At 49.1% G+C, this 26,806-nt stretch overlaps 1 protein-coding gene across 1 annotated transcript in view; it reads right to left on the reverse strand.

Annotated features, from left to right (window-relative positions):
• Positions 1–22,854, reverse strand: part of SLCO2A1 (solute carrier organic anion transporter family, member 2A1) — a 78,220-nt gene extending 55,366 nt beyond the window's left edge. The window contains exon 1 of the mRNA XM_012663715.1: positions 22,759–22,854. Within this exon, the coding sequence (XP_012519169.1) occupies positions 22,759–22,854 (96 nt within the window). The remainder of the gene's footprint in view (positions 1–22,758) is intronic.
• Between the last annotated feature and the right edge of the window lie 3,952 nt (positions 22,855–26,806).

Consider the following 26,806-nt stretch of genomic DNA (forward strand, 5'->3'; position numbering starts at 1 on the left):
CCGAGCAGATGTGGGCCTCCCCTGCAACAACCTGTTGCTGGCAGACACACTTTCCCACATGGGACCATTCCCACACCCCATCCTTGTCACCCTGGCATTCCCCTGCCTGCCAAGGGACCCAGGATTCACGACCATGGGCTGTCTTCCAAGACCCCTTGACTCCAAAAGTGATAAGCAGCCCCCTACAAACTGGGCCCTTGAGAGCATGTCCTTGGCAATCAGGACGAGATGTTAAGGGGGAAGGAAAGACCCAGTGTGCAACTGAGCAGATTGTCCCTGCATAAGAACATCACCCACTTCTGTAGTCATTCCTCTCCGTTTTCCAAAGGCAGGTAGAGGATGACAGAGGAAAAGGCTCTCTGCCGAACAGTCAAATCTCTATCCCATCAGACACCTCAAGAGAAAGAAACATCCTCCCTAATCACCAAGCTATGAGCACAATTCCAGATTCCACCACTTGCCCTCCTGCAGATCACAGGAGGGTCATGTAACCTGGTGGTCTTGGTTGCCCACTGATCAACAACAAAGTACCAAAGACAAGGATGGAAGGACCACATCTCCTGGGGATGACTGTGAGCAGGGAAGCGAGGATGTCTGTCCCCCACATGCCAAGGGCCTCCACTTCCCTCCCTAGAGAGCCCCGTTGGCCTCCAGCACCAGAGGTGGCCCCCCAGCACTCTGCTGTGACCCCAGGGCTGGTCTTACACCTCTCTCCACCCCATTATCTCTGCCTCTGGAACTCACAGCAAGATGCTGAGGACATTCTCCACCCCCAGCCTCCTTGCGGGGTACCATAGTTTGAATCGAGCCTCCAAAAAAGCGATGAGGGAGTCCTAACCCCTGCTACCTGTGAATGTGGCATTGTTTGGAAATAGAGTCTTTGCAGATGTAATCAAGTTGAGACCATACTGAAATAGGGTGGGCTCTAATTCATTGACTGGCATCCTTATAAGAAGAGGAAATTTGGACACAGAAACAACTGAGGTCAATGGAAGAACACCATTTGACAATGGAGGCAGAAATGCAGTGATGCATCTACAAGCCAAGGAAAGCCAGCGATTTCCGACAACCACTACAAAGGAGAGAGGCATGGAATGGGTTCTCCCTCAGAGCCCTCAGAAGGAACCAACACTGCCAGCTCTTAATTTTGGACTTCTCATTCCCAGGCTCTCCTGTCCACACTGGCCTTTCACCTGCACCCAGACGGTCCTGACTGCTCCTGCTCCATGAGCATTTCCCTCGGACACACAGACCCCTCCTCCGCTGGCCGCAGAGCTACAGGAAGCCCAGGCAAGCTGGACAGGCCCTCTTTTTCCCCCATTAAGTCAAGTCTTTTCCTCTTCTTCTTTTCAAAGCTGCCACATGGAATGGCACCCTGCCTTCTCGCTCATGGCAAATACTCACAAGCATCGGGTCAGTCCACAAGGCATTTCTCCACAGGCCAGAGAATGTCCACCCACCTATCTGGACCTCATAAAGGACAAGGCTCTGGACTGAGATGCTTTTCCAGACTTTTCCTCCTCCGGACTCACCCTAAACCTGTGCCCCCAGTGTACATCCCAGTAAGAGGCCTCCGCCTGCTGCAGGGAGGCTTGGAGAGGCAGCCCCAGCCCCTGCCACACTGACATTGTGCCCACCCCTTCGGTGCATCCCTCTGTGTCTAGATTACTGCTCCCTGCTCCTCCTGCATGCTGTCCCTCTGCCCAGAGCACATCTGCAGGCCTCTCTGTCTAATGCCATCACACCTGCAATTCCAGAGCAGTCAAGGTTTACATGGGGGCACACCCCTGAAGATCTTGTTTAGTTCAAAACACGCTGCTCGAGACTTGCCCTGAACCGGATGCTGGGTCTCCCTCTGACAGCTGAGATGGCGCCTCTCTCTGGCAATGGTACAGACACAGTGCACAATCCCCTTGGCCTGCCAGCTCGGATGATTTTATCAGATTTATCAGTGTGTATGTGGGAGTGGGGGGCAGTGTGTGCGGGTGCATTACTACCAATTTTGCCCAGAAAGAACGGTTGAAATAATATGATAAGCAAATATTTATTGAATATCATTCTGGACCAAACACATTCAGGGGAGACCAAGGGCCAAGCAGGGCTCGACCCCCTGTGGGAGCAGTTTGTTGATAAGGTGAGGCACATGCACACAATAGAGCAGCTGCTCTCAAGGTGACACTACCCAGAGCAGCCACAGAGTGATTCAGAACGCAGGAGGGGAGGAAGAGGGAGAGGTCCTTGCAGAAGTGAGGCTGGAGCTGGGGTTTTGAGAACAGGTGGAGAGGAAGAGAGGTCCTCCCAGGCCTCGGAGAAGATCTGCTTAGTCTGAGAGAGTTCTGGGCAGGAGAGAGGAGGGCACCAAGTCAAGAGAGGACTTGTGCCCAAGAGGAGCCACAGAAGTTTATTGCCATCTGGCCATCAATGAAGACTTCTGAGTGGGGACAACACATGTCAAACACTTTAAAAGGTTAACCTGTAATAGGCTAGAGGCGAGGAGGCCATGCAAGGTCTTGGGACAAAGCAGAAAAGACTCCAGTCAGATGGTGGCAGAGACCAGGGGCCTCAGTGGGAGAAACGATTGGGAGAGGCAATGGGCTGGTAACTAAGGAGACATGGGGAGTGGCAGCGAGTGGCCACCTGCAGATCAGGGGAAGGGGAGGGCGACGTCAGGGAAGCAAGGAGCTCAAAAGGCGAGGGGAGCCGGGTGAGTGGGGGCAGGTAGATTGAGTCAGTGGGCTGGAGAGACCCATGGAGATGTCCAGGGAGGCACGGGGCCTTCAGGGGCAGAGGCAGGGGTGCGTCAGGGGACACAGAGCTGACGTCCATCCACAGAGAGGAACCCTCTGAGGAGAGAGGGCAGGAGGTGAGAGCCGGGTGGGTGTGGCAGCAATGGAGATAGTGCTAGTGGGAGGCGTGGGAGGTGAAGCTGGCACCTCTTGGCCACGGGGGGCAAAAAGGCCAGTTCTCTCCAGCGTTGTAAACAGCTGGTGACAACTTGAGTCGCATACCTGGGGAAGGAGGTACAGGGGGCTGACTGGTGGTGGCATTAGGAATGGATCCCTTGGTTTTAGCCTACTCAGCAGGTGGCTCTAGGGAAAGACAGCCTCGCTTCTGCCAATATTCAGCCTCATACTCCAAAAAAAAAGATAAGGGCCCTTTTGGGTCATATGGGATCCAAGGACCACTCCCCAAATTAAAATAGCAACCCAGTAGCTACATTTGGAGCTCTGACATAAATCCCCCTTGGGCTTTATGCAATGTTGGAGCTCCTTGAGCAGACTGCAGCTGGGGGGACATGTCTTGTCCCATTATCTCTGCCACCTTGCACCCCTTCTCCCTGAGGCCAGTGCCTCAGGCTCGGTTAGACTCCACATAGCTGCACACTCCCTGTAGTGAGATGGAGGGCTTCGCTCAAATAGAGCCCCAGGGACACCTCCTAACAGAGCCAAACTGCTAAATTAGCAAGAGAACCAGGAGGACAAAGTCTCCGTGGCTTGACAGAAGCTGGAGCACATCTGAACTCTGACAGGAGTCTGGCCCCCTGGCCCCCACCCTGCCCCTCTCCTGGGGTGGGCAGCTTCATCACTGGAGGCTGCATCAGGAGGGCGGGTGGTCAGGCCAGCTGCTTGGTCTTCTGCAGTCACCTCTGGCCAGCACATGTCCTGGCCACCTGTGTGCCCCAGGAGCCTCTATTCCTGCTCTTCTCTCTCCATCGCCTCAACTGACTTGTGGACTTTTCCAGCAGAGGGCTTCCCCCTCTGTGGCCTTACCACCCCGACTTTCCTAGGGGCCTCCCAAGGGTCTCCTTCCTCCCTGCCCCCTTGGCCTGCCTCCGCTCCTCCCCAACGCTGCAGGTCAGCAAGGAGAGGAGCGGGGAGGGAAAGAGCCGCGGGGTCTGGATAAGGAAAGCAGGGAGACAAGAGAGGGGCTTCAGTTAGCACCATAGGAAAGCTTCCTCAGGCCCCAGGCTGATGTGAGAGAAAAAGAAACATGCAGAGGTCAAGGCAGGAGGTCAAGAAAGGCATGCTTGCTTCCTTCCCATCAGAAAACCACGTTTAGATGATAGCGACCAGAACATCCTCCCTGGCACCCACGCCCTCCTGCCCTCCCACCCCTTCACCGCCATAACCCCAGGGTAGCAACAAGGGGGTGGACCACACTGATCACCACCCATGCTGGGAGGGGTCATGGGGCATCCAGGTCTTCTCTGCACTGTGAAACGTCCGGCTAAGGTGTGGGAAATACGGGCAAGAAAGAAACACAAGCCGATTTCTCAAATTCCCTGTTTACCTACAGTATTTAACTTGAAGCTATAAATATCATTAGTTAGAACACTCCTGACCTCAGCCTCCCAGAACATTTGTCCTTTCCAAACTATTGGGGGGAAAAGAGACTGAAATGGAACTCAGCCTAGCATAGAAAACCTGTGTGCCCAGCACCCCTGGAGATTCTCTGAATTCCAGTATGTGGCGGCCACTCCTCCTTTGCCGAGAAGAGAAGGCTCTGCCCTCAGCACCCTCCTGACTCTCCTGTCTCCTGGCCCAGAGTCAGGTCTCAGAGCCTGAGGTTCACAGCCCTAGGCTTTTGCCCCAGGCCACAGCAGGAAGCTCGGGGAGGGCTCCCCTGGCCAATCTAGGATTCCCCCTAAGTTCCTCCCATCAATTATGGCACCTACATCAGAAGCTCACGTCCCCCGATAACCATTTGAGTTGAATACCAATCACTTCCTGCCAAACACTTTCACAAATACCTTGGCCATAAGGATATCACAGCTGCCTCAGTGACCTCTGCATGTGAATCGGTGCCCCAAGCTGTGCTCGCTTCAGAGCAGATGTTCTCCAACTTTAGGGGACATCAGAATTGCCTAGAGGGGTTGCTGAAACACCTTGCTGGGCCTCACCTCCAGTTTTTCCTTCAGCAGGTCTGGGGTGGGGCCCAAGAATTTGCATTTATCACAAGCCCCCATGGGATGCCAATACCGCTGGTCCAGGGACCACACTTTTACTTCAAGAACCACTGTCTTAGCCTCAACTAGGTCTTCCTGAGCGCTAACCTAAAGTCTTTTTTCTTGACATCTCTTTCTTGGAAACAAGGCTAAACCTCTTGAGCAAATCCATTCTATAAAACAGGGCAGCTAAAAAAAGTCTTTGGGGTAAAATTGAGTCAATCCCTTGATTTTTCTGTATTCCCCCTGGCCATGTGGCTGTCTGCGCATGGGGACTCCTCAGGCAGTCAGGGTCTGGCTGCAGTGTTGGCGTGGGCCAGGAGCATCCCACGGCTGGTCCACTTCCCAACTACTTTGAACACTCCACGCTGCCTCACCTAGAGTTCTTGAAGGCAAATGCGAGGGAATGTGGTTTCATCATCCACACCTGGTTTATTTTGGCTGGGATTTCTACCTGCAGGTTTCAAGACTCCTGAATGAAATCATCAACAAGCATCTTTAGATAGGGAAAGATTAGCTAAGCAAATACTTGACGCCTACAAGCTGCAGCCCTAGGAACAGCAGACATGAGCTCACCCACCTTTCCAACACTGCCGGTGGATTCACGTCTGCAGCCCAGGGGTCTGTGACCTTAGTAGTGGGTCACAGAGGACACACTGGAAGCAACATAAGGAAGGAGCATCTATACACTGGTGATATGCTGGTTGATCTGTGTTGTTCTGGCAATCTGTGTGGAGGACGGAAGCAAACCACAGTCATGGGATTTTCCAGCTGTGAGAAGGAGCAGACAGATGGCCCCGTTCCGGGCTCCATGCAGCTCACCCCAAGCACACCTTCCTCCCATCAGTGACTCTGAAAAACTACCTCCGGCCCGCTGGGTCCCTCCTTCGGGGTTTCCTATTGCCTGGTGGTGCTCCCCACTCCTGGAGCCCTCGGCCTGCTGCTGCCACATTCTGTCCTGTACATGTCTTGATGTCACTGCCCTTGGACCCTGTGACAGTGTTTTTGATTTGGCCACTTGGCCAGGCTGTGGTCCCCAATTATTTAGCCAAACACTAATCTGGGTGTTGCAGTGAAGGGAGTCTGCAGATGTAATTAAAATACATAATCAGTTGCCATTAAGGGAGATTATCCTAGATAATCAGGGTGGGCCTGATTCAATCAGCTGCAAGGCTTGGCAAGCAGGGCTGTGGATTGAGAAAGGTGAGGAGGGAGAAAGAGGGGGAAAAAAAAAGAAAGAGAAATTCCTCTGTGGACAGCAGCTTTGGCCATACCTGTGACTTCCAGCCTGCCTGTGATCATCCCTTCCCAACAGCCTGTCCTGTGAATTTTCTGTTTGCTTAACTAGCCTCCCAAATTGAGTAAGCTGATTCTTCGTAATAAATCCCTTAATACATACACATACCTGTGTGTCTCTGTGTGTATCTTTTACTATCTCTGGTTTGGTTGAACCCTGTGTTAGACAAAATAAGGGCCTCCCAAATGCCTACATCTGAATCCTCAGAACCTGTGAATAAGTTGCATTACATGGCAAAAGGGTTTTTGCAGATGTGATTAAGTTATAGATTTTAACACATTGACTGCCGTGCTAGAAAAAAAATTTTTTTTCCCTGGGGCCACACTGTTTTATTACAAAAATAGAATAAAAACTTCAAAACAAAATGCTCCTTTCTAATTTAATGAAAATTTTGTTATTTTTTTATTGTTTTCTGTGTGTGAGTTATATGCAACTCACGTGGTGCTAGAATCAATCTTCACACTGCACACCAGTTGAGTTGTGTGTGACTCATGACATACTTACTGAATTTGTATTGGAGAATTGAGTCTTCATATGCTTCATGAGGTCCTGGGCTCCAAACTAGCATGAGTTAAATACAACTCCCATGGTAGTTAAAGTGTTAAATTAGGAGACTGTCTGGGTGGGCCCAACGTACTCACAGGGTCCTTATAAGAGGGAGGCAAGAGTCAGACAAAAAGATGAGAAGAAGAGAGATTTCAAGGTGCTAAACTGCTAGATTTGAGGACAGAGGAAGCGGCCATGAGCCCAGAGACGTAGGTGACTCTAGAAGCTAGAAAACAGAAACTGGAAAGGGCAGGGAGACAGATTCCCCATTAATGTCTCCAGAGAAATCAGGGACTTCTGACCTCTAGAACTGCTAGACAGTAAACATGCTGTTTTAAGTCACTGAGTTTGTGATAACAGGAGACTGATAAAAACCCTGACTCATAAAGGTCCCTTCCCTCATGCCCACTGCCCTCTCCCCACGGCAGGTCCACACCTCTTCCGTGGTGTCTCCTTCAGTGTGTCCTCTTCCTCCCCACGGGAGTCTCATTGTCTGTCTGCTCAGCCCTCGTTCTGAGGGCCACTCTCCCCTCATTTTGGAGAGGGGACCCATTCAACCACATGGCTCAAGGAGATGCCACCGGCCAGAGTGGCTCAGGGAGGGGCACATGACCCCACTGAACCAATCAAAACCAATTTGATTTTGTCAAATTGGGGATTTTCCAGAGAAGGGCAACAGGTGCTCTCTGGTTGCTGACGGCGACTCAGCATGAAGACGGAGGTTTTCAATGGACGACAGTGACCGTGACATTCACAGAAAAGTAGAGAGGGTGAAGTGAGCCCAGCTGGCCTCCAATGCACCTGCCCAAGTTCCTCTGCACATGGCCGATGAGGCCCTGCTTGATTATGTGGATTCCAGATACAAACAACTCAGTCTGCCATGCCTCTTGCTTTAGATCCGTTATCAAAGTAGGTAAATCATCTTTTTTTAGTTGGCATTCTTCTGATATATCTTCTGTCCCTTGATTTTTCAACCTTTTTGTGCTATTGTTTTAGATGGCTCTTTCAAAGAGCAACTAGATTTTGTCTCTATTTTTTATCCAATCTGAGATTCTGTAGCTCTGAAATGGTGACAGTAGGCCATTTTCATGTATTGTAATTTCTGATAAATCTAGATTTCTATCTGCCTCATTGTATTGTGCTCTTATTTACTATGGAGCTTATTTTTGGTTGTTTTATTTTTTTCCTTTTTTCCCCTCTCCCTTCTAACCTTCTATTGTTTAATTAGGTTTCTTTATTCTCCCTTTTACTCTCTTCTGCTTTAGAAGGTATACATTCAATGCCGTTTGTCTTAATGATTACCCATATATTTTTAAATTGTGGCAAAATACACACAAAATTGGCCATCTTAACCATTTTTAAGTGTACAGTTCAGTGGCATTAAGTACATTCATATGTTGTGTAATCATCACCATCATCCATGTCTAAAACTCTTTATATCTTGAAAAACTGAAACTGGTACCCATTGAACTCCTCAAACCCCCCTCCCCCAGCCCCTGGAAACCACCATTCTTTCTGTCTCTGAATACGTCTACTCTAAGTACCTCGCATAAATGGAATCATACAGTATTTTGTCTTTTTGTGACTGGCTTATTTCATTTAACATAATGTCCTCAAGTTTCATCCATATTGTCGCATGTGTCAGAATTTCCTTCCTTTTTAAGGCTGAATAGTATTCCATGGTGTATATATATATACCACATTTTGTTTATCCATTGATATATATCTGGGTTGCTTCCACCTTTTGGCTATTGTGAATAGTGTTGCTATAAACATGGGTGTACAAATATCTGAGATCCTGCCTTCAATTCCTTTGGATATGTACTCAGAAATAGAATTGTTGGATCACATGGTGATTCTATTTTTAGCTTTTTGATAAACTGCCATACTGTTTTCCATAAGGGCTGTACCATTTTACATTCCCACCAGCAGTGCACAAGGGTACCAATTTCTCCACATCCTTGCTAACACTTGTTATTTTCTTGGTTTTTGTTTTGTTTTGTTTTTGCAGTAGCCATCCGAATGGGTATGAAGTGATATCTCACTGTGGTTTTGATTTTTATTTCCCTAATGATTAGTGACGTTGTGCATCTTTTCATATGTTTGTTGGCCACTTGTGTATCATTTTGGAGAAATATCTGTTTAAGTCCTTTGCTAATTTTTTAATTAGGTGTTTTGTTGTTGTTGAGTTGTAGCTGCTCTTTATATATTCTGGATATTAACCCCTTATCAGATATATTATTTGCAAATATTTTCTTCCATTCTGTGTATTGTCTTTCATTCTTTTGATTGTTATTTGATGTACAGAAGTTTTAAATTTAGATGGAATACAATTTATCTATTTTAAGTTTTGTTGCCTGTGATTTTGGTGTCATAGCCAAGAAATCTTTGCCAAATTCAATGTCATAAAGCTTTTCCTTATGTTTTCTTCCAAGAGTTTTATAGTTTTAGGTCTTACATTTAGGTCTTTGATACATTTTGAGTTAATTTTTGTATATGGTATACAAGATAAGCATCACCACACCAGTGGATGATATAAATTCTGTTTTCCAATCCTGTGTGGTACAGCTTTTGGGTTGTAATTTCTCAGAGGAATTTTTTCACCCAGAAGTCCTGCCATATACAAACCCCTTTGTTGTCCCTGGGGTGGTAGGAGTTTTATTAGTTCCCCTTTCACCAAGGGTCCCAGCTTTATTAATGGGTCTGAGTTTCAACTCCCAAAATCATCTTTGGTACTTGTGTGATTACTAAAACCCAATCACCATTAGGAGTTCCTTTAGGGTCTCTTTACTGGTTTAATCACACCATGCACATTTCCCCTTTATCCTCCTTGCAGGGTCAACTGATGCCTTTGTTTTTCTGGTGTTCAATTCATTCTTCATTTCTTTCTCGCAAGCTCAGCTGTGTATTTAACTCTTTGGTGTTATTCTATTTTATGCAGCATCTCTAGGTATTTGTAGCAGGAGGGGTTCCATGTTACGTGAACCTGCCATGCTGATGGAAACCATAATTCACTATAGCTCTTTATGGTCCACCTTATCCCATCTAACCACAGCCCTTGGAAGACAGGGACCTTGTTTGATTCATGGCTGAGTTCTCCACGCAGAAGTTCTATGTGAGAATCATGAAGGTGACTTGTTAAAATTCAGAGTCCACAACACCAGATGTATAAAGCCCAATCCAATTGTCTCTACTCAGTTCTTTCTCATAAAACCCAGTTCTTTTCCCTCTTATTTGACATGTTTTGTAACTTTTCATTTATTTGTGCGTCTGTTCACACTGTTCACTGTTCACTGTGGATCTCATTCACGAGGGCATAGCACATTCTGCTTTGTTCATCTCTGGATCTCCAGTGGCTGACGGTAGACAATCAATAAGAATAAATGAATGAATGGATGAGTCTCAGGCAGCTGTCCCAACACCACTCTTGGCCTCAGAGTTCAGAAACCCCTGTGGTTTACAATACTAGCAGAGTGCTGCCTTGCAAACAGTGGGTGGTCAGTCAAGGCTCACCGAATGACTGGGTGACAGCCCACCCAAGGATGCTCCCCACTCCTCCCAGGCATAAAACCCCAGGCTCAGGACCAGAGCCCCAGCCAGCATCTAGCAGATCCCATCCCAGCCTCTGTTCTCATCACTTCACCCTCGGGCCCACTCTTCCTATCTGGTGAGGAGCCGATCAGATACGCTTCTTTCTCTAAGATGTTTGGCCAACCCTCTAAGCTTAGGGCTAGATTCCTAAGCTCTGAGCCAGCCCCTGGGAGTGGGGACCAGAAGAACACAGAGGGCTTCCTGGACAGAACTGCCTCTCAATCGTCCCAGAAAAGAAAAGGTTGCACATTCTTGTCTCTCTTTAAGACGTCAAGTATTGTTATCTGATTTTGCTTCCATTTCTGGAAAGCAGTAAGACTCAAGTGCGATAACGGATGTAAAAATGCATGGGGAGCAGTGACGGCACTACAGAAAACGGTGCTTCTGGACAACCCCATCCTCCTGGCTGCAGTCCTAGCCACATTCTTGGTCCATCCTCAGCGACCTGGAGTACCCACTTCTGCCTTACAATGCATTCCACGCACCACAGTGAGATGTCTTGCTGCGCCTGGCAAAGGAGAGTGCGATGGCACTGCAGACTTGGGGCTTTTTAATGGGTAGTTTTTTCTAAGTATAAATATAGGACATGTTATTATAGAAAAATGGAAAATATCAAAATTCACAAAGAAGAAAACAGAACCATTTACAGGCTTCCACACAGAGAGAACTACCGCTATTTAGGGATACTCCCTTCAAGTCTCTCACTCTGCATGTTGTGGCTTTTAAAACTTCGCATCATCTCTACATATGGTTACCCATCCTGCCTCCTTTACATCACATTAGAAAAGAAACTCTTCCCCAAAGTTTAAACTATTCTCCATAAAGCTTTTAAAAGTGATCTGCAAATATTCTATAGATGGCTGTCCCATGATTTATTTATTATCTTTCTGATTGCCAGATATGCAAGTCACCTCCTCATTGTAAGTTTCTGAGCAGATGAGTTAAATGACAAAATGTGCAGCCAACTGGGTTTGCATTTATTCTTTCATTTAGAAATCAAGTGTTTCTAGGCCACCTGATTGCCCCACCCCCACGCCAGGTCTAAACGCTCATGTGCTGTACAGCTGGAGTGCGAGTCTAGACTCACACTGTGAGAAAATGTGAAGCAAGAAAGGAAACCGGGGAATGAAGACTTTCAGGACCCCCACTGCCAGATTTGGCTTGGGAAAATACAGCAATAAATAGACATAGGCAGCTCTGTTGTGTCTATCGGTCTAAAGCAATGAGGTAGCACAGCTCTGGCTCAACAGTTCGTGGTTTATGGTAAAGTGCAGGAACAGCTATGGAGGAAAAAAATATTAAGACAGAATCTGCCAGAAAGCCCCAATTCCAGCTCTGTCGTTGTGTAACGTGGCAGCTCCCACGGGCTGCCTCCCAATTTCCCTCACTGTGAAATGTGGACAATACGTACCTCACAGCACAGTGGGGAGCGTTGGGCGCATGGTGTTTCTGAAAGGAAACTTGTCCACATTACCTCACTAAATTTGGCACATAATGGGTCCTCTCAACCAGGGGGCCTAAAATATATTTTCATTCACAACTACATATCCATACAGCCCCTGTGTTTTACCTACATACGTGCCCTAATGAAATGTACTCATCTTTGTGATGGTATCTCAGAAAATCATAATTGCTGCTAAAAATACGTTGGTGCTGAGGGTGGGAACTTTGAATATTTGTGATTTTTAAGGCAACGAAAACAGGCTTGACTGATACCTATCTCTAGTCCTTGTTTAATAAATTGTATACATTTACACGTCAATTCAGTGGGCCTATACTTTCCAGGACACTGACGACTAACGCAGGAGGCCTGAGCTGCCACGAGGAGGACTACAGCCTCCTGACAGCAAGGGCAACTTGCAAATGCAACGGACAGCCACAGAGCCCTGTGGGCTCACTCTCCAAGTCAGAGACAACGTCCAGAGGTGGAGTGGGCCCGACAGACAAGGCTGGCTCTTCATTAACTTGGCCCTGCCGGTCTGGCCTGAGTGGTGTACGTGGGGTGCAGCCCTGGAGCACAGGCTGGGACCCACAAGGCATGTTCCGGCTAGCGCTGGGCCAGGTGTCCTCTGTGGGGGGTCTCTGTTGGGCCCTCTGGCAACAAAGCGAGGGAATGTGGTCCTCAGTGAGCCCCTCTCTCCTTCCTCCAGAGACATGTCGTTCAGCTGAGGGTTGCAGGGTGGACTCAGCACCCTGTCCAGGACACTCCGTGAAAGCTCCCAAGATCCAGGAGCAGTGAGAGCTGGGCTGTGAGGACGGAGGGAGGCGGGTGAGAAGGAAGCGTGTGAGAGATGGGGTGGATGCAGATTGGGGCCTGTGAGGGCATCCCAAACTTTCCCAGCAGCTGCCACAAAACCAGAGGCATCCACATGAGTGGTGACCAGTCTCGCAGTGACCAGAGCAGCAAGGAAACTTTTGTGATCTGGGATGACGGGAGTGGGGAACCACATGTGCCCCCAGCAATGCCCACCCTCAGAGCCCAGTTTGGCTTTCAGGGCAGGGTGGCCTGACCATCTGGCTTTCTCTTTCAACCCTGCTGAGCAGTCCCCAGCGAGAGGGGTTTCTGGGAGAGGGGAGACAGCATTACTAGAAACTGTGAGGCGAGTGACCAGGAAGGGAGGGGTCCTGTTAGGGGAGATATACATGGAAGGGCAGGCAGGGGTTTCAGCTCTGCGTAGGAGGAACTTGCTAAAAGCCTGTGGTGCCCGCATGTGCTGGGTCTGCCTTGTGATGCACGAGCTCCGCCGTCACCGAGCCGCACAGGCAAGGACACCAAGAGGATTCCTGCGTTGTTGAGCAGATGAGCTTTCTCAGCACTGTCTCGTGAAATTCAACGATTCCATAAACCAGGAAGCTCCATTTTTCTACAGCTCAGTTTTATCACCGTCTGTATAGATTTTGGACAATGAGAAGTTTAAAAATGCTGTAAGTATCATGAAGGCAGGAAGCTGGGCGGGAGGACTTCGGTGTAGAAACAAGAGGGAAAAATGAGCCCTACTGCTGTGCAAGGGCCCAGGCCCAGGCGTCCTGGCTCTCATGCTCCTGCTCTCGGGAAGTCCCCATGCCTTCCCCCACGGGTCCCTGAGGTTCATTTCCATTCCAGGACACCATCTCTGACCCTCAGTGCTGTCCCTGTCCTGCAGTCAGAGGTTGGAGGTTTGTTCTTGTAAAATGTCATAGCAAGGGAGGTAGGAGGGTGACCAATTCATTCCAATTTTCCTACAACTTTTCTAGTTCCAAAACTGAAAATCCTGTGTCCTAGGAACCCCCTCTGTCCTGGGCAAATGGAGACAGCTGGTCACCCTGGGAGGCAGGGAACAGGCAATTGTTTCTTGGAAACTTGGGAGGCTCTGAGGGAGCCAGGTGTAAACAGCAACCCCTAGCAAAGGGTGGCAAGGGAGATACCCCATAAATGCTTGTGGAATGTTTGAGGCCCCGGCTCCTACACCAGCGCTCAGCTCCCAGCCACTTACCCCAAATGCACTGTGAATCACAGGGAAAGCAGGAAGTTTTCAAGAGCCTGAGGCGCAAGCAAGGAATGACTTGTACAACAGCCTGAGAAAGTGATCAGTTTAATCACATTCTGCCATCTCCTTGGCAGCTGAATGCGCAGGAGGAGTGTGGCTCTGGAAGCCTGCTCTCCCCACCCCTGCCTTCCACCACTGCTCTGTGCTCCGGGCCCAGTGGCCACAATGTGTCCTCCAGCTGGCTCCTCTCCTGCAGTGTCCCACAGGGCCCAGCCCGGGAATGTTCTCACATCCGCACCCCACACACCTGTCCCACTTAAACTGTCTAGGTACCATTCCCTCTGCACCCAACAAGCTGGCTGGGTGAACTAACCAGATAAACTAGTTCCAACTTGAGGTTGCCTGTGTTGTGTTTCCCAAACTCAGTTCACACTGCCTGGAAGTCCACACCCAGGCAGACACGAGCTAGACACACACAGTTTCCTGGAGCATCAGCGTTACTCCAAGATTGGCGGGGGTGGGGGTGGAATATAACATTGTTTGGAAACGCATAGATTGTGGAGGACAATATAAAATTCACTTGATTTTAAGACAGAATATATCAAAGAGATGTAATACTCAGGGTTAGTCAGGCCACATCCCAGACACCTCCCCTCTCTACCTTGTCCACACCTGTGTGGAGACTTCTGTATACCCTCTAGAATTCGAAGCCTCTTGGTGGGGGAGTTTGACAAACATTAGCTCAATGCAGCCCTCCCTGATGATACCTATGTTTTAACTGAGGCCTTCTGTGTTCTAGGCCAGCATCTCCCAAGGGTGTCGGATGGAACAGTCTTCAGAACATAAATAAGAATTACTGATGTTCGGGTAAACAAAATGAAATTTGTCATCAGGACTCTGAGGTTCCTACAGGACCCAGGTGCACAGTGAATCTCTAGGAAGTTCTAAAGGCAGGGGGGCAGCCCTGATTAGTGCCAAGTGCTGACCAGGCTGAGTGTCCCAAAGGTCACAAGTGCAGAGTTTATTGCTCCCGGCTGTGCCCTCGAGCTGTGCCAGAGCCTGCTGTGTTTCCATTCGGCAGGGCAAAGAGGTGGGAAAGACAGGCTCAGGAAGAGGGCTGCTCGCTGGGGAGGATCATCTCATCCTTCAACCCCTCAGCATAGTCTGGGACTTCCTGCCTTGGTTTCATTCTCCACCCCTGGGGAAATTTAATCCATTCCACACAGTAAGACACACTGGGGAATCAGGTCCTCTAGACCAAGAGAGCTGGGGATTGATCAAGACAACCTGGCTGCCTTTGCCAGGTTTCATGTCAGGTCTCCTAGTGAATTTCAGACCCAACTGGACTTGCTCCTAGTCTCATCTCAATCAGCAACTTAACATTGTGAGATAAGAATCTGAGAATCTGAAAGACCCGAGAGATCACTGAGCTCAGGCCCAAATATTCATGGATGAGAGAATCCAGAACTGAAAGGTGTTCTCTCGTCATGGAAAGGAGGCTAGGAAGTGAGACGACCGGGGTAGGCATTCCTGCTTTGCTGGTTACTGGATATGTGGCCTTGGATGAGCCTAGGTTTCCTCAACTGTGACACGGAGGTGCAGATAGCTCTCTGGCAGGGCTGTCATTAAGATTAGAAAATATTTAGGAACAAATGATTTAAAAAATCAAGTTCAAGGCCAAAAGAAAAGCTGGAGCACATAAATACAGAAGATCCCACCCAGTTACCAAAAGCAAACTTTAACTCTGTCCTTAAATCTTCCTAAAAGCCAAAATAGTAGAAGTGAAACTGGATGGGTTATAAAATTTGGTATCTGTAAGATAAACACATACCATTGCAGGATAAAGCCAAGCGTTTATCTGACTTCCAGACTTGCTCTATGTTATTTACAATAGCCAACACATGGAAACAACCTAAGTATCCATCAGTGGATGAATGAATAAGGAAAATGTGGTATATATACACAATGGAATATTACTCAGCCTTTAAAAAGAAGGAAATCCTGTCATGTGCATGGATGGATCTAGAGGACATTATGCTAAGTGAAATAAGCCAGGCACAGAAAGACAAATACCTCATGATCTCACTTAAATATGGAATCTAATAAAATTGAACCCATAGAAGTAGAAAGATGGTTAGCAGAGGCTGGAGGTGTGGGGTGGGAGGGAATGGGGAGTTGTTAATAAAAGGATACGAAGTTTCAGATGAACAGGAGGAATAGGTTTTGAGATCTGTTGCACAGCAGGATGACTATAGTCAATAACATGTACTATATATTTCAAATAACTGAGCGAGTAAATTTCAAATGTATCACCTTAAAAAAATAATAGGTAAGGCCAGGTGCGGTGGCTCATACCTGTAATCCTAGCACCCTGGGAAGCCGAGGCAGGAGGATTACTTGGGCTCAGGAGTTCGAAACCAGCCTAAACAAAACCGAGACCCCAGCTCTACAAAAAATAGAAAAAATTAGCCGGGTGTGGTGGTATGCACATGTAGTCCCAGCTACTTGGGAGGCTGAAGCAGGAGGATCACTTGAGCCCAGGAGTTTGAGGTTACAGTTAGCTGAGCTGTGATGACACCACTGCACTCTAGCCCCGGGTGACAGAGCAAGACTCTATTTCAAAAAAAAAAAAAAAAGGTGATAGATACATTAGCTTAGTTAGCTTGATTTAATCATGCTATATTGTATATATATATATATATACATATATATCAAAACATCACATTGTTCCATAAAATATATCTAATTGTGCCAATCAAAAAATATTATCCATAAAAATAATACTAATAATAAATTTTGAAAAAGTAAATAAAATGGATGATTTCATCAAATAGAAAAAAAAACTTGCTCTATAGCTACAGTAATCAAGACACAGTGGTATTGGCAGAGAGATATACACATAGATCAATGAAACAGAATAGAAAACCCAGAATAGATCCACACAAGTATGGCCAACTGAGTTTCAACAAAGGTACAAAGGTAATTCAATGGAGGAAGGATAGTCTTTTCAACAAATGGTGCAGGAACAATTGTAGAGCCATTGACAAAAAATGGAATGTTGTCCTAAACTTCACACCTATACAAAAATTAACTCAAAATGGAACATAAATTTAAATGTAAAATTGAAAAACTTTTAGAAGAAAATGTAGAAGAAAACATTCAGGAACTAAGGTTTTAAGAAGAATTCGTAGACATGATGCCAAAAGGAGGATCCAGAAAATTAAAAGTTAATAAATTAGAATTCATCAAAATTAAGCTTTTTCTCTGTGAAACACCTTGTTAAGAAAATGAAAAAAAATAAGCTATAGACAAGAAAAAAATATTTTCAGACTACATACCCAAAAAAGGACTTGTATCTAACATATATAAAGAACTCTAAAAATTCAAAAGTAAGAAAAAAGTTCAATTAACAAATGAAGAAAATATATGAGCAAACATTTCAAAGAAGTGGAGATACAACTGGCAAATGAGCACATGAAAAGATGTTCACTGTCACTAGCCATTAGGAACCTGCAAAGCCAGACCATGTCACTACACTTCTATTAGAATAGTTGAAATAAAAAACAGTGACAATACACATACTGACATGGCATCAGAACAACTGGGTCTCCCACATATTGTTGATGCAAACGTAAACTGGTATGATCACTCTAGAAAACAGTTTAGCAGTGCTTTAAAAAACTCAACATGCAAATGCCATATGACCCAGCAAACACATTGCTGCTTAAACACAATCGATGCAGAGAAATGAAAATTTATGTCCACACAAAAACCTGTACATAATTGTTCATAGCAGATTTTTTTGTAATAGTCCAGAACTGGGGGAAAAAAACCCCAAATGTCCTTCAATAAGTGAACATTTAAACAAATTGTAGTATATCCATACCATGAAATACTACTCAGCAAGAAAGAAGAACAAACTATTGATACACAAAACAACTTGGATGGATCTCAAGGACATTATGCTGAATGAAAAAAAGCCAATCTAAAAAGGCCACATACTGTATGCTTCCATTTGCATAACATTCTTGAAATGACAAAATAACAGGGATGGAGAACAGATTAGTGGTTGCCAGGGGTTAGGGGGTGATAGTCGGGAAGGGAGAGACGTGACTATAAATGGGTTAGCACAAGAGAAATCTTTGTGGTGATGGAATGGTTCTGCACCTGGAAGTGGTGGGGTGGTGGCTACTCAAAGCTACACATGTGATAAAATGGCACAGAACTATACGCACACTCGATAGCAATGTCAATTTCCAGCTTTTGATATTATGCTGTTATGCACGATGGAACCACTGGCAGAAACTGGGTGAAGGCTACACAGGACCTCTCGGTACTAGTTTTCTTATGAATCTATAATTGCTTCGAAATAAAAAAAGTGTTTAAAGACTCAAAATAAATCATTTTGTCTAGTGCTAGGAACTCAGCTGACTTTCTCCCCAAGTACCCCAGTGACAACCATCTGTGTTGATCCAACAGGCAAATTCACACAGCTATTTCTTCAAGTCATTCCTCAACAGAAACTGAGAATGGAATGGCTAAGTAACTTCACAACTTCAGAACAGGGGCCAAACCAGCCCAGCCCCGTACCCCTGGCTTCTGCTCGGTTCCACCACGGTGGTCTCTCGGGCTGTGGCACACAGATGGGGTTCTCTACAGGACAGCGCATCCACTGGCAGGAAGAGGGTTGAAGGAAGTGCTGAGGGTGGTTAAAACCATGGGACGGGATTAAAAAGACCAAGCAGGGGGTGTGAAGAGGGAGACTGAGGAGGGGGTGAGGCCAGGTGACCACCTACATTCCTCTGCATACACCCTGACCCATCACACAAGCAAACAAACAAGGTGAGAGGAAGACATGCTCCCAACCCAACATCCTGATGCCACTTCTAGGTCTTCCAGAACAGAACAAAAAGGTAGTCATTGCCACAAAAAGAAAGAGATGAAACGAGCTATCTATATTGTGAAACATAAGCCATTCTTCCATTTGCTATGTCGGCATCATGAGGAGAGAAAAGGGGGCAAAGCTAAGAGGGGCTTTGCACATCATCCAGGAGAAGGTCTAAGTGACCTGTGACCCACCCGACCCCACCCCACTACTCCCTACAAGCAGGCAAGAGGGGCCTCTCAGGAGGCAGACACCCAAGAACAGAATGATGCTATCCTAAATGGTGGGGAAACACCGCCCCTGGGGAGGAGTGGGCCCAGCTTCATTCACTGAGTCAGTGAAGGAATTCTTTGGCCCAGCGGATTCTACTGAGCACGTTTTCCTGAGCATGAATCAGGTTGCTGGGATGTAGCAGTTTGCTTTGGAAACTCAGAAATTAAGCCCAAGATGCTTCCCCATGGTTGGGGTCAGAAGCCTCGGGAAGTTATGGGCACAGGAAAAGACAAAGAACTCCTCCCTCATTTTTGGTCCTCCTGGGGCAAAGGTTACCAGGGCCACTCCAGCTGAGCTGTGAGGTTTGCCTTTCCTTCCTTCCCACCATTCTTCCCAACCCAGCCCCACTGGGATGCTCCCCACTGGTGGGATGTACATTACCTCACTGTGCTGGGGCCCTGCATGTGTAACTTCCTGAAATCTGGGCAGCAGTTACCAATCAACCACTTCTTCTGTAAGATAACCTCAGCCTGGCCCCAAAAGAAAGTTCCATTTTAAGGAGAAACAGATCTCTTTGAGGCTGCCAGGATAAGTTGCTCAAAGGCTCCCTCCTATCAATACTTCCCACCCCCATAATCACTACATGAACCTGTTTTTAATTTGGCATTCTGATTGTTGAGCAGGTCTCTGCTTCTTTATAATCCTGTCAGCCAGAGGCAACCAAAACTATGTCCTGATTACAGACGATTGTATTTACTCCCACGGGAGAAAGTAGAAAAACTTCACCCCGAGAGCGGCCAGACTCTGTAGATGAGAGTTATGAGGAGTGAAAGGTTATGAGCCTGTTTAGATGGGGAGCACCCATCCTGCAGCCACTCCAGCTCCCCTTGGTCACAGCTGGGATGCGCATGGCACCAGTGCCCGGAGGAAGCCCCAGCCACTGGGAACAAGCACAAGAACGTGCGCTGGTACCCCCACCTGCTGAAGCAGAGCCCAGCACAGTGCTGATGGTGAGGGCCAGGTTGCACAATGGTTAGGGTCTCCAATTCTGTTGTCTCACATACCTGGTTCCTCTACGCTCCACCTTTCTGGCTGTGTGTCCACACACAAGGGACCAGCCTCACGAAGCCTTGTTTTCCTCATCATTAATGGGGACAATGATAGTATCCATTTGACAGAGAGTTGTGATGAGGATTAAATATGGATAAAATATTTCCATAGTTCCTGCTACATTCATACAGCTCAATTATTGTTAGCTACTATTACTATTATTTTGGACGTTATTAACTGTAGTTTTTCTTAACTAATAACTATGCCTCATGGAATTGGTAGATCAATAGTTCCTAAAGGATGTTTGAATGTGTAGGCCTGTTTGTTGAAGAAAGAACTGATTTCAAATTGGTACAATCCTGGAGAGCACAGAATGGTTTACAACACCTTTTCCTACATCTCACTCCTCATAATCCTTACAGAGCCCCGTGAGGTGGGACTTGGTGATATCACCTACTTTTTCAGGTAAGGACCCTGAGGCCCAGGAAATGTGAGAAATGCTTCCCTGTGTCAGTTATTAAGTGACTAGGATGGGACATGGGTCAGAGTCCTCTAGCTTTATCTCCTTCCCCTAAACCACAGGGTATGTGGGTGTTTGCAGGAATGTCCACAAAGCCAATGGGTGAGTCTGTCCCAGCAACGAGGAACCTAGAAAAATGGCAGATCCTCAGGTTGGGTGTCCCCTGTTCCCACTCATGTCACAAATGTCCCAAGACATGTGCAGCCCATCCCCCACTGGGAAGGGGCAGGGCAGTCCCCCCACCCTCTCATTGGGAGGATGAAATCTCGCTTCAAATAGCAAAGTCCCCAATTACTGCCCCAGGAGAGAAAGGCTTAAGTGAGTTTAACTAATGGGATTTCAGATTCCAGATTTGCTTAAGACATCCAACCTTGCACTTGGTTTTAGGCTGATAGGTGAAGCTAAGTGGCGGTATCTCCAAACTCCAATCTTAGAGTTACTATGCATCAAATGAGGCAATGATTAAGAGAATCTGATTTTTAGACTTAAGAAAGATTCTTAACTGCTATGAGTACTTAACTCCTTTAGGAGGCCAACTGGCCTGAGCCCAGGCTTCAGGCACGTGTGGCTAAATCATTGGCATATGAGAAATTATCTTATTTTTATGGATCATCAAAGAAACTGCAACCATATGCATTTATTTTAGAGACTCAGGGCAGGTCTAAATAGAACAATCTCATTCGGCATTACTCTCATTGTCAGGAATCTCGTCTGGGACAACTGTCCCTCCTGCCCTTCTTGGTGAAAATGGAGGGAGATTGCCCCTACCCTAGCTCCTGCCCAGGCCCCTCTCCTTGGACCACCCAACCCTTGCCCTCACCCTCTCCTCCCAACTCCTAATTTAAAAATATCAAAATTTCCACAATTCTCTGCTGAAACTTCTCCAAAACCCTTTTAAATGGTGGAACCAAAACTGCACGCAGTGTTCCCATCCAGGTCTGGCCAAAGATGAGGAGATTTGAGGATTATTTTAAACTATCCCAAAATTTCTGTTTCTTATTCATATCCAACTGTGAAATAAATTCAGCCTTTATTTACTGTGGTGTGGAGAGACAGCAGAAGCAGGAGTGGAGATCCCAGCTCCACTGGTAACAATCTGAGTAAGTATGTAGGTGAGATCCACTCTGACCTCTAGATCCCTTTCTGTTGGGCACATATTACCAGTCCACAGAGACCCCCATCCTCCCTTTGTGTGATCTGGCTACCTTTTAATTGCACCGCTGGAGGCTTTACCAAGTCCCATTAGATTGCATGATTGTGGGAAAGCAGCTCTCTGCACCACAATCCCCACCCTGACCTGAAGGGGCTCTGATGCTGTCTCTGCAGCCTCCCACATCCTTGCCACAGTAGCTTCGCCCTCTCAGGAGGTACCTTCCGTAGTCGTTTCTGTCTGGCCAGAATGGACAGAAAAGCCTGAGTGCGGATTCAACCATTCCAGGTCTTCCTGGACCCGTGAGGGAGTGAAAGAATTTCTGATCCCTGGGGAAGAAGGTGTTCTCATTGCAACCGCTGCCAACACTCTATATTCTCTTCCTCTACTCCCTGTAACTTGCCAGGCAAGAGGCACCTGCTTAGCCCTTCCTGGACGAACAGCGAGGGCCTGCTGCTTTCCTGGGGCCATCTCCAGCCCCGAAAATGACAGGAGCTTTGGGAAGCTGCCCTCTGAAGGGGATTCTCTGCACTGCCAGCAGCGCACGGCCAGGCAGCACAGTCCCCCATGCTGGCAGGAGAAGAAAGCCTGGGGAAGGAGATCATCCCTTCTGCCGCCCACCCCAGGAGGGGATGGCCTCTGACTTCCTCCATCTCTGAGGGACCACAGCCTGTCCCCCTCAAGGCGCCAGAGCCCGGCACCTCCAAGCCTATCCCATTAATGAAGTAACTGCCCGCAGGAGACCGAAAAAGTGTTCCAACAGATGCTCTTTTTCAATCTAAGAACGGGACAATTCCCTCGCCTAGTATGCCAGACCTCTGCCTTGAGTTGCCCCAATAAGCAGGTACTTCCATTGACCTGTTTCTTACCCTGACGAGGGCATGTGAGCGCGCGCGCGAGCACACGCACGCCCAGCACGCGCCCGCCGTCCAGGCGCCCCCTCGCCAGCCGTGCGGGGACTTGGGGACGCGACCGGAGCGCCCCACCGGAGGGAGCCCGGCGCGCCCCGCGCCTCCGGGCTTGGGCGGACAGACGCGGGCGCCCCGCCGAAGGTGCGCCCGGCGCGGCTCGGGCCCAGACGGCCTCGCGCTCACCTTAATGTTGCCGAAGACGGAGCGGGGACAGCTGCTGGCTCGGCCCGAAGAGGCGTTGCTGCCCTGGGGCGCGCCGGGCTTGGGCAGGAGCCCCATGGTGGCGGGCTGGGGGCCGGGCGGCAGAGCGGCGCGGGCGCGGCGGCGGCGGCGGGGCCCCGGGCTGGGGGCGGGCGAGCAGGGTCCGGGGCGCCTCGGGCTGATGCGGCCGGACGGGCGGGCGGCGAGCGCGGCGGTGGCCGGAGGAGGCGCGCGGCGCGGAGACTGAGCGAGAGAGTGCGCGCCCAGAAGTTTTATAAGTGGCCGCAGCCGTCGCCGATGATGAAACGCGCTCTCCCTCCTCCCTCTTTTCCTCCGGTGTCAAACGCTCGGCGAGCCCCCGCCCCCCGCCGCCGCTGCCACCCCCTCAGACAGGTGTGACGCCGTGGGGACCCGCGAGGCTTGACCGCCCGGGGAGAAGGTCCCGCCTGCCGGGAGGCGGAGGGGGAAGGAGGGAGATGTCGGGCCCCGGGGAGGGCAGGTGATGGCTGGAGGGGGCAGGAGGCTGCAGGGGTTGGGGAAGCCTGTGGGACTGGTGAAGAGAGGGTGGGCGCAACGGGGGCCGGCGGGTGGGTGATTAGAGGGGACCCGGGAAGGAGCCGGCAGGGCTAGGGGACAGGAGGGCTGAGGTAGGGGGAGGTGAAGGGGGTCCGAGGGGACGCTGGAGGGGCCGACAGGACCCAGGGGGTGGAAGGGAGCTGGGGGTTTCTGCAGCGGAGGTGAGCCCGGCACCCCTCCCGTCGCACTCAGGAGATTTACAGAGCCAGTCTCTGCTTGTTTGCACTCGCCTCGAAAACCTGGGCCCTCAGTTCCGGTGATGGCTCTGAGACTCGCTGAGACTCTGTTTGTGCTGAGGACTGATTTATATTTAAACTGCTCTTTGCGCTGGAGAGGGGGCGGGTAACAAGGTGGAGAGGTGGGGGCCGCCCCAGGCTGGGCCCGAACTCTCTGGACCTGAGCCAAGGTAAACTGCAGGGGCTGTCAAGTGTCAGCTGGGTCTGGCCAAGAGTGCTGCGGGGGAGGGGGGGGGCCGTGGACAAGCGGGATGCACCCCACTGACCTCCTTCTCAGGGCGGGAATGAACAGCGGGTTTACTTTTTTCCCCAAGATATTTTACCACCAGGATTCCCAGCCCAGAGAAGAGAAAGAAGGTGAGGTTTTTGAAGGGAAGGATAAGAAGCTTCTGCCAAAAGCAGCTGCAGTAAGGAATCCAGGACTGGAGGCGTTTTTCCAGCTCCCTACTTCCTGTAGTCCCCTGCAGAGTCAACCTCTCCCAGCGCACCCCACTCCCAGGAAAAGATGCCCTCATTACCCAGGAAGCTATGGCTAAGGCAAGGGCCACAGGATGGATGGGCCACATAGGCTTCTTATTTCCACCCAGGGCCTGATGTCTTTCTGGGCCTGGTCTGGCCTGGCCTGTGTCCAGGAGCTTCTTCTATCCACCGGCGGCCCAAGGACCCTGGACATAGCAGCATTCCAAAGCTGTTGAACAGTGGACAGCCTCTAGCCCTTCACTCGCCCACAGAGTGAGGTGCATCCAGACAGACTTTCCTGCAGCAGCCCCAGACCCAGAGCAGGCATGAACTCCAGGTCACCTGTTCTCTTGGAGAACATGAAATGCAAGGACAGCTACCACCACGGAACACTCAATGCTTGCTGGGCACTGACTGTAACATACATGGTGTATTGTGCCAGGCACTCTTCGGAGTACCGACATGCATGGTTCCATGTAACCCCAACATTAGCCCTACAGTTATAGGTGCTATTACAGCCTGCACTTTACAGATGAGGATGCGAGAGCAATCCGCTAAAAAAGTTGTCTGACAGGCACACAGCTAGTGAGTGGTGGAGCTGGACCCTGAACTCAGCTTTGCCTAAATCCAAAGCCCAGACTTGAAGCACTATGCTGTTGGAAGTTTAGTTGAGCAGCCCCATTCACAAGTCGAACCAGGTAGGGACCAGAGAATATCCAAGCCAAGGTCACAGAAACATGAGGGCCACCATGGATGGAGCTTCTTCCTTAAACCCTGAGGACTTACTATGATCCCTGGTAGTATCCCAGGGGGGATCAGCCTCTCCAGCCCTCACCTCGTACTGCTGCATTACCCTGGCCCTCTGCCTGCTGTCAGCACCAGCATCCTCTGCCAAGGAAAAGCCTATTCAGAAATGCTCACAGATGCTTATCTGCTTTCATTGACCTTTACTAGGTGGAGTTCAGCTTAATGTAATGGAGAGCCAACCAAAATGACTTAAATGAGATTTATTTGTTTCTTATAATAAGAGGTCTGCTAGTGGGTTGTCTAGGGGTCATGGCCTAGACCACGCCAGGATCCCTTAGTGTGTGGCTCTCATCCCAATGGCTGGCTCATTGTCACAAGGTGGCTGCTCCACCTCCAGCCTCCTTGCCTAATTCCAGGAAAGAAGTGGAAAACAGGAAACAGGAAGGGGCCATGCTCACACCAGGGAAGCAAATCCCCCCTTGCATGCACAGTTGCTTAAGTCTTATTGGCCAATACTGGGTGAGACAGCTGCCCTCTGCAAAGGACACTAAGACATATGGTTAATACCACTGCTGCCCTCTGAACAAAATTGGAGTTCTATTATGGAAACGGAGAGAAATGATATTGTGTCTTCAACTTCCAATGTCTACACAAAGAATAGCCTGTCTCCTTACAAGAGCACCCCCAAGGTCTGCCTCCCCGTCTTTCCATCCTTCAACTTCAGCAAGTGTTTCCTAGCACTGAAAAAAACCAAAAAACAAAGTACAAGAACATCTCCTGATGGTCTCAGGGTGGGGAGTGAGAAGGGAAAGCATCAGTGTGCTGTGGAAGGATAAGAAGATCCTGCCAAAAGCAGCTGCAGTGAGGCAGGCAGTGCTGCAGGCATTTTTCCAGCTGTTGTGCACAGCTGCCATAAAGGTACAGAAGAGGGGCCCTAACTCACCCTGGGCAGCAGGAAGGCTTCCTGGGGGAGGTTACTGTCAAGCTGAGCCCTAAAGATTGGAAAGATTGAAAGGATTAGGGTGAGGCGGGTAGACCTGCTCTAGGCATTCATTCTGGCTGGAGCACACGACCAAGAGCAGTGGGCATGTGTGAGGCAAAGAGGCTGGAATTTAAGGCTTTATCCTCAGCACAGTGGTGAGGCAATAAAAGCTTCTGGATGGGGGACCTGGGCTGATTTGTGTCTCACATGGACCTCTGTGGCGGCAGGTGAAAGTAGAATGGGGCAGTCTGAGAAAAGAATCCCAGGAGCCACGACAAAGACCCATACTGCAGCGGGGGGATGGTGGTGGGAGGAGAGGACCGCTCTAGAAATGTCAAGGGAGATGGCATCCGCATGTCAGTGAGAGAGACGTTAGTGACAACTCCTGGGATCTGGCCTGGGCAGCCTGCATGGGTGATGCTCACTCCTGGCAGAGGGGACCCAGGAGGAGCGGCAGCTATTAGGGAAAGCCGGTGAGGCCCTCTGGGCTCATCTTGAATTCAGACTACTCAGACTACACCCAAGTAAACATGTTCAGGAGGCAGACGGGTATGCGGGTCCAGCGCTCAGGGTGGATGCTGGGTAGGGACATGGCCTGGGGATGCCTGCCCCATGCAGGAGGCAGCTAACCTCAAGAAGGGTTCGATCTCCCAGTGAGAAGATGCTGCTGAGAAGTAGGTCCGGGATGAGTCACAGCAATGTCAGCATGGTCCAGGGGACGGAGCCAGAGTGAAGGGAAGTAAACCAGAGGCGGGGGTGTTGGTAGAGCCCTGTGTCGTGTTTCCAAGAGGAGGGTGGGAGCACTGGCCTCGCTGCTGAGGAGGGGAGAGAAGACCCAATGAGCCGCCGCTGGGCTGGCGACGTTGCCACTGAGGAACGTGGCAAGAGTGTCGCAGTGGGAGATGTGGGAAGAGGCCAGATTGTGCGGGTTGAGGAGGGGCTGGAAGGGAGAAAGTGCAAACAAGCAATCAACAACTTTCCTGAGGTTGCAGAAGGAAGGAGAAAGACAGGGAGGCACTGAGAAGCTCTG

Source organism: Propithecus coquereli, unplaced genomic scaffold, assembly GCF_000956105.1.
Source record: "Propithecus coquereli isolate 6110/MARCELLA unplaced genomic scaffold, Pcoq_1.0 Scaffold12, whole genome shotgun sequence".
In the NCBI taxonomy this organism is placed as follows: domain Eukaryota; kingdom Metazoa; phylum Chordata; class Mammalia; order Primates; family Indriidae; genus Propithecus; species Propithecus coquereli.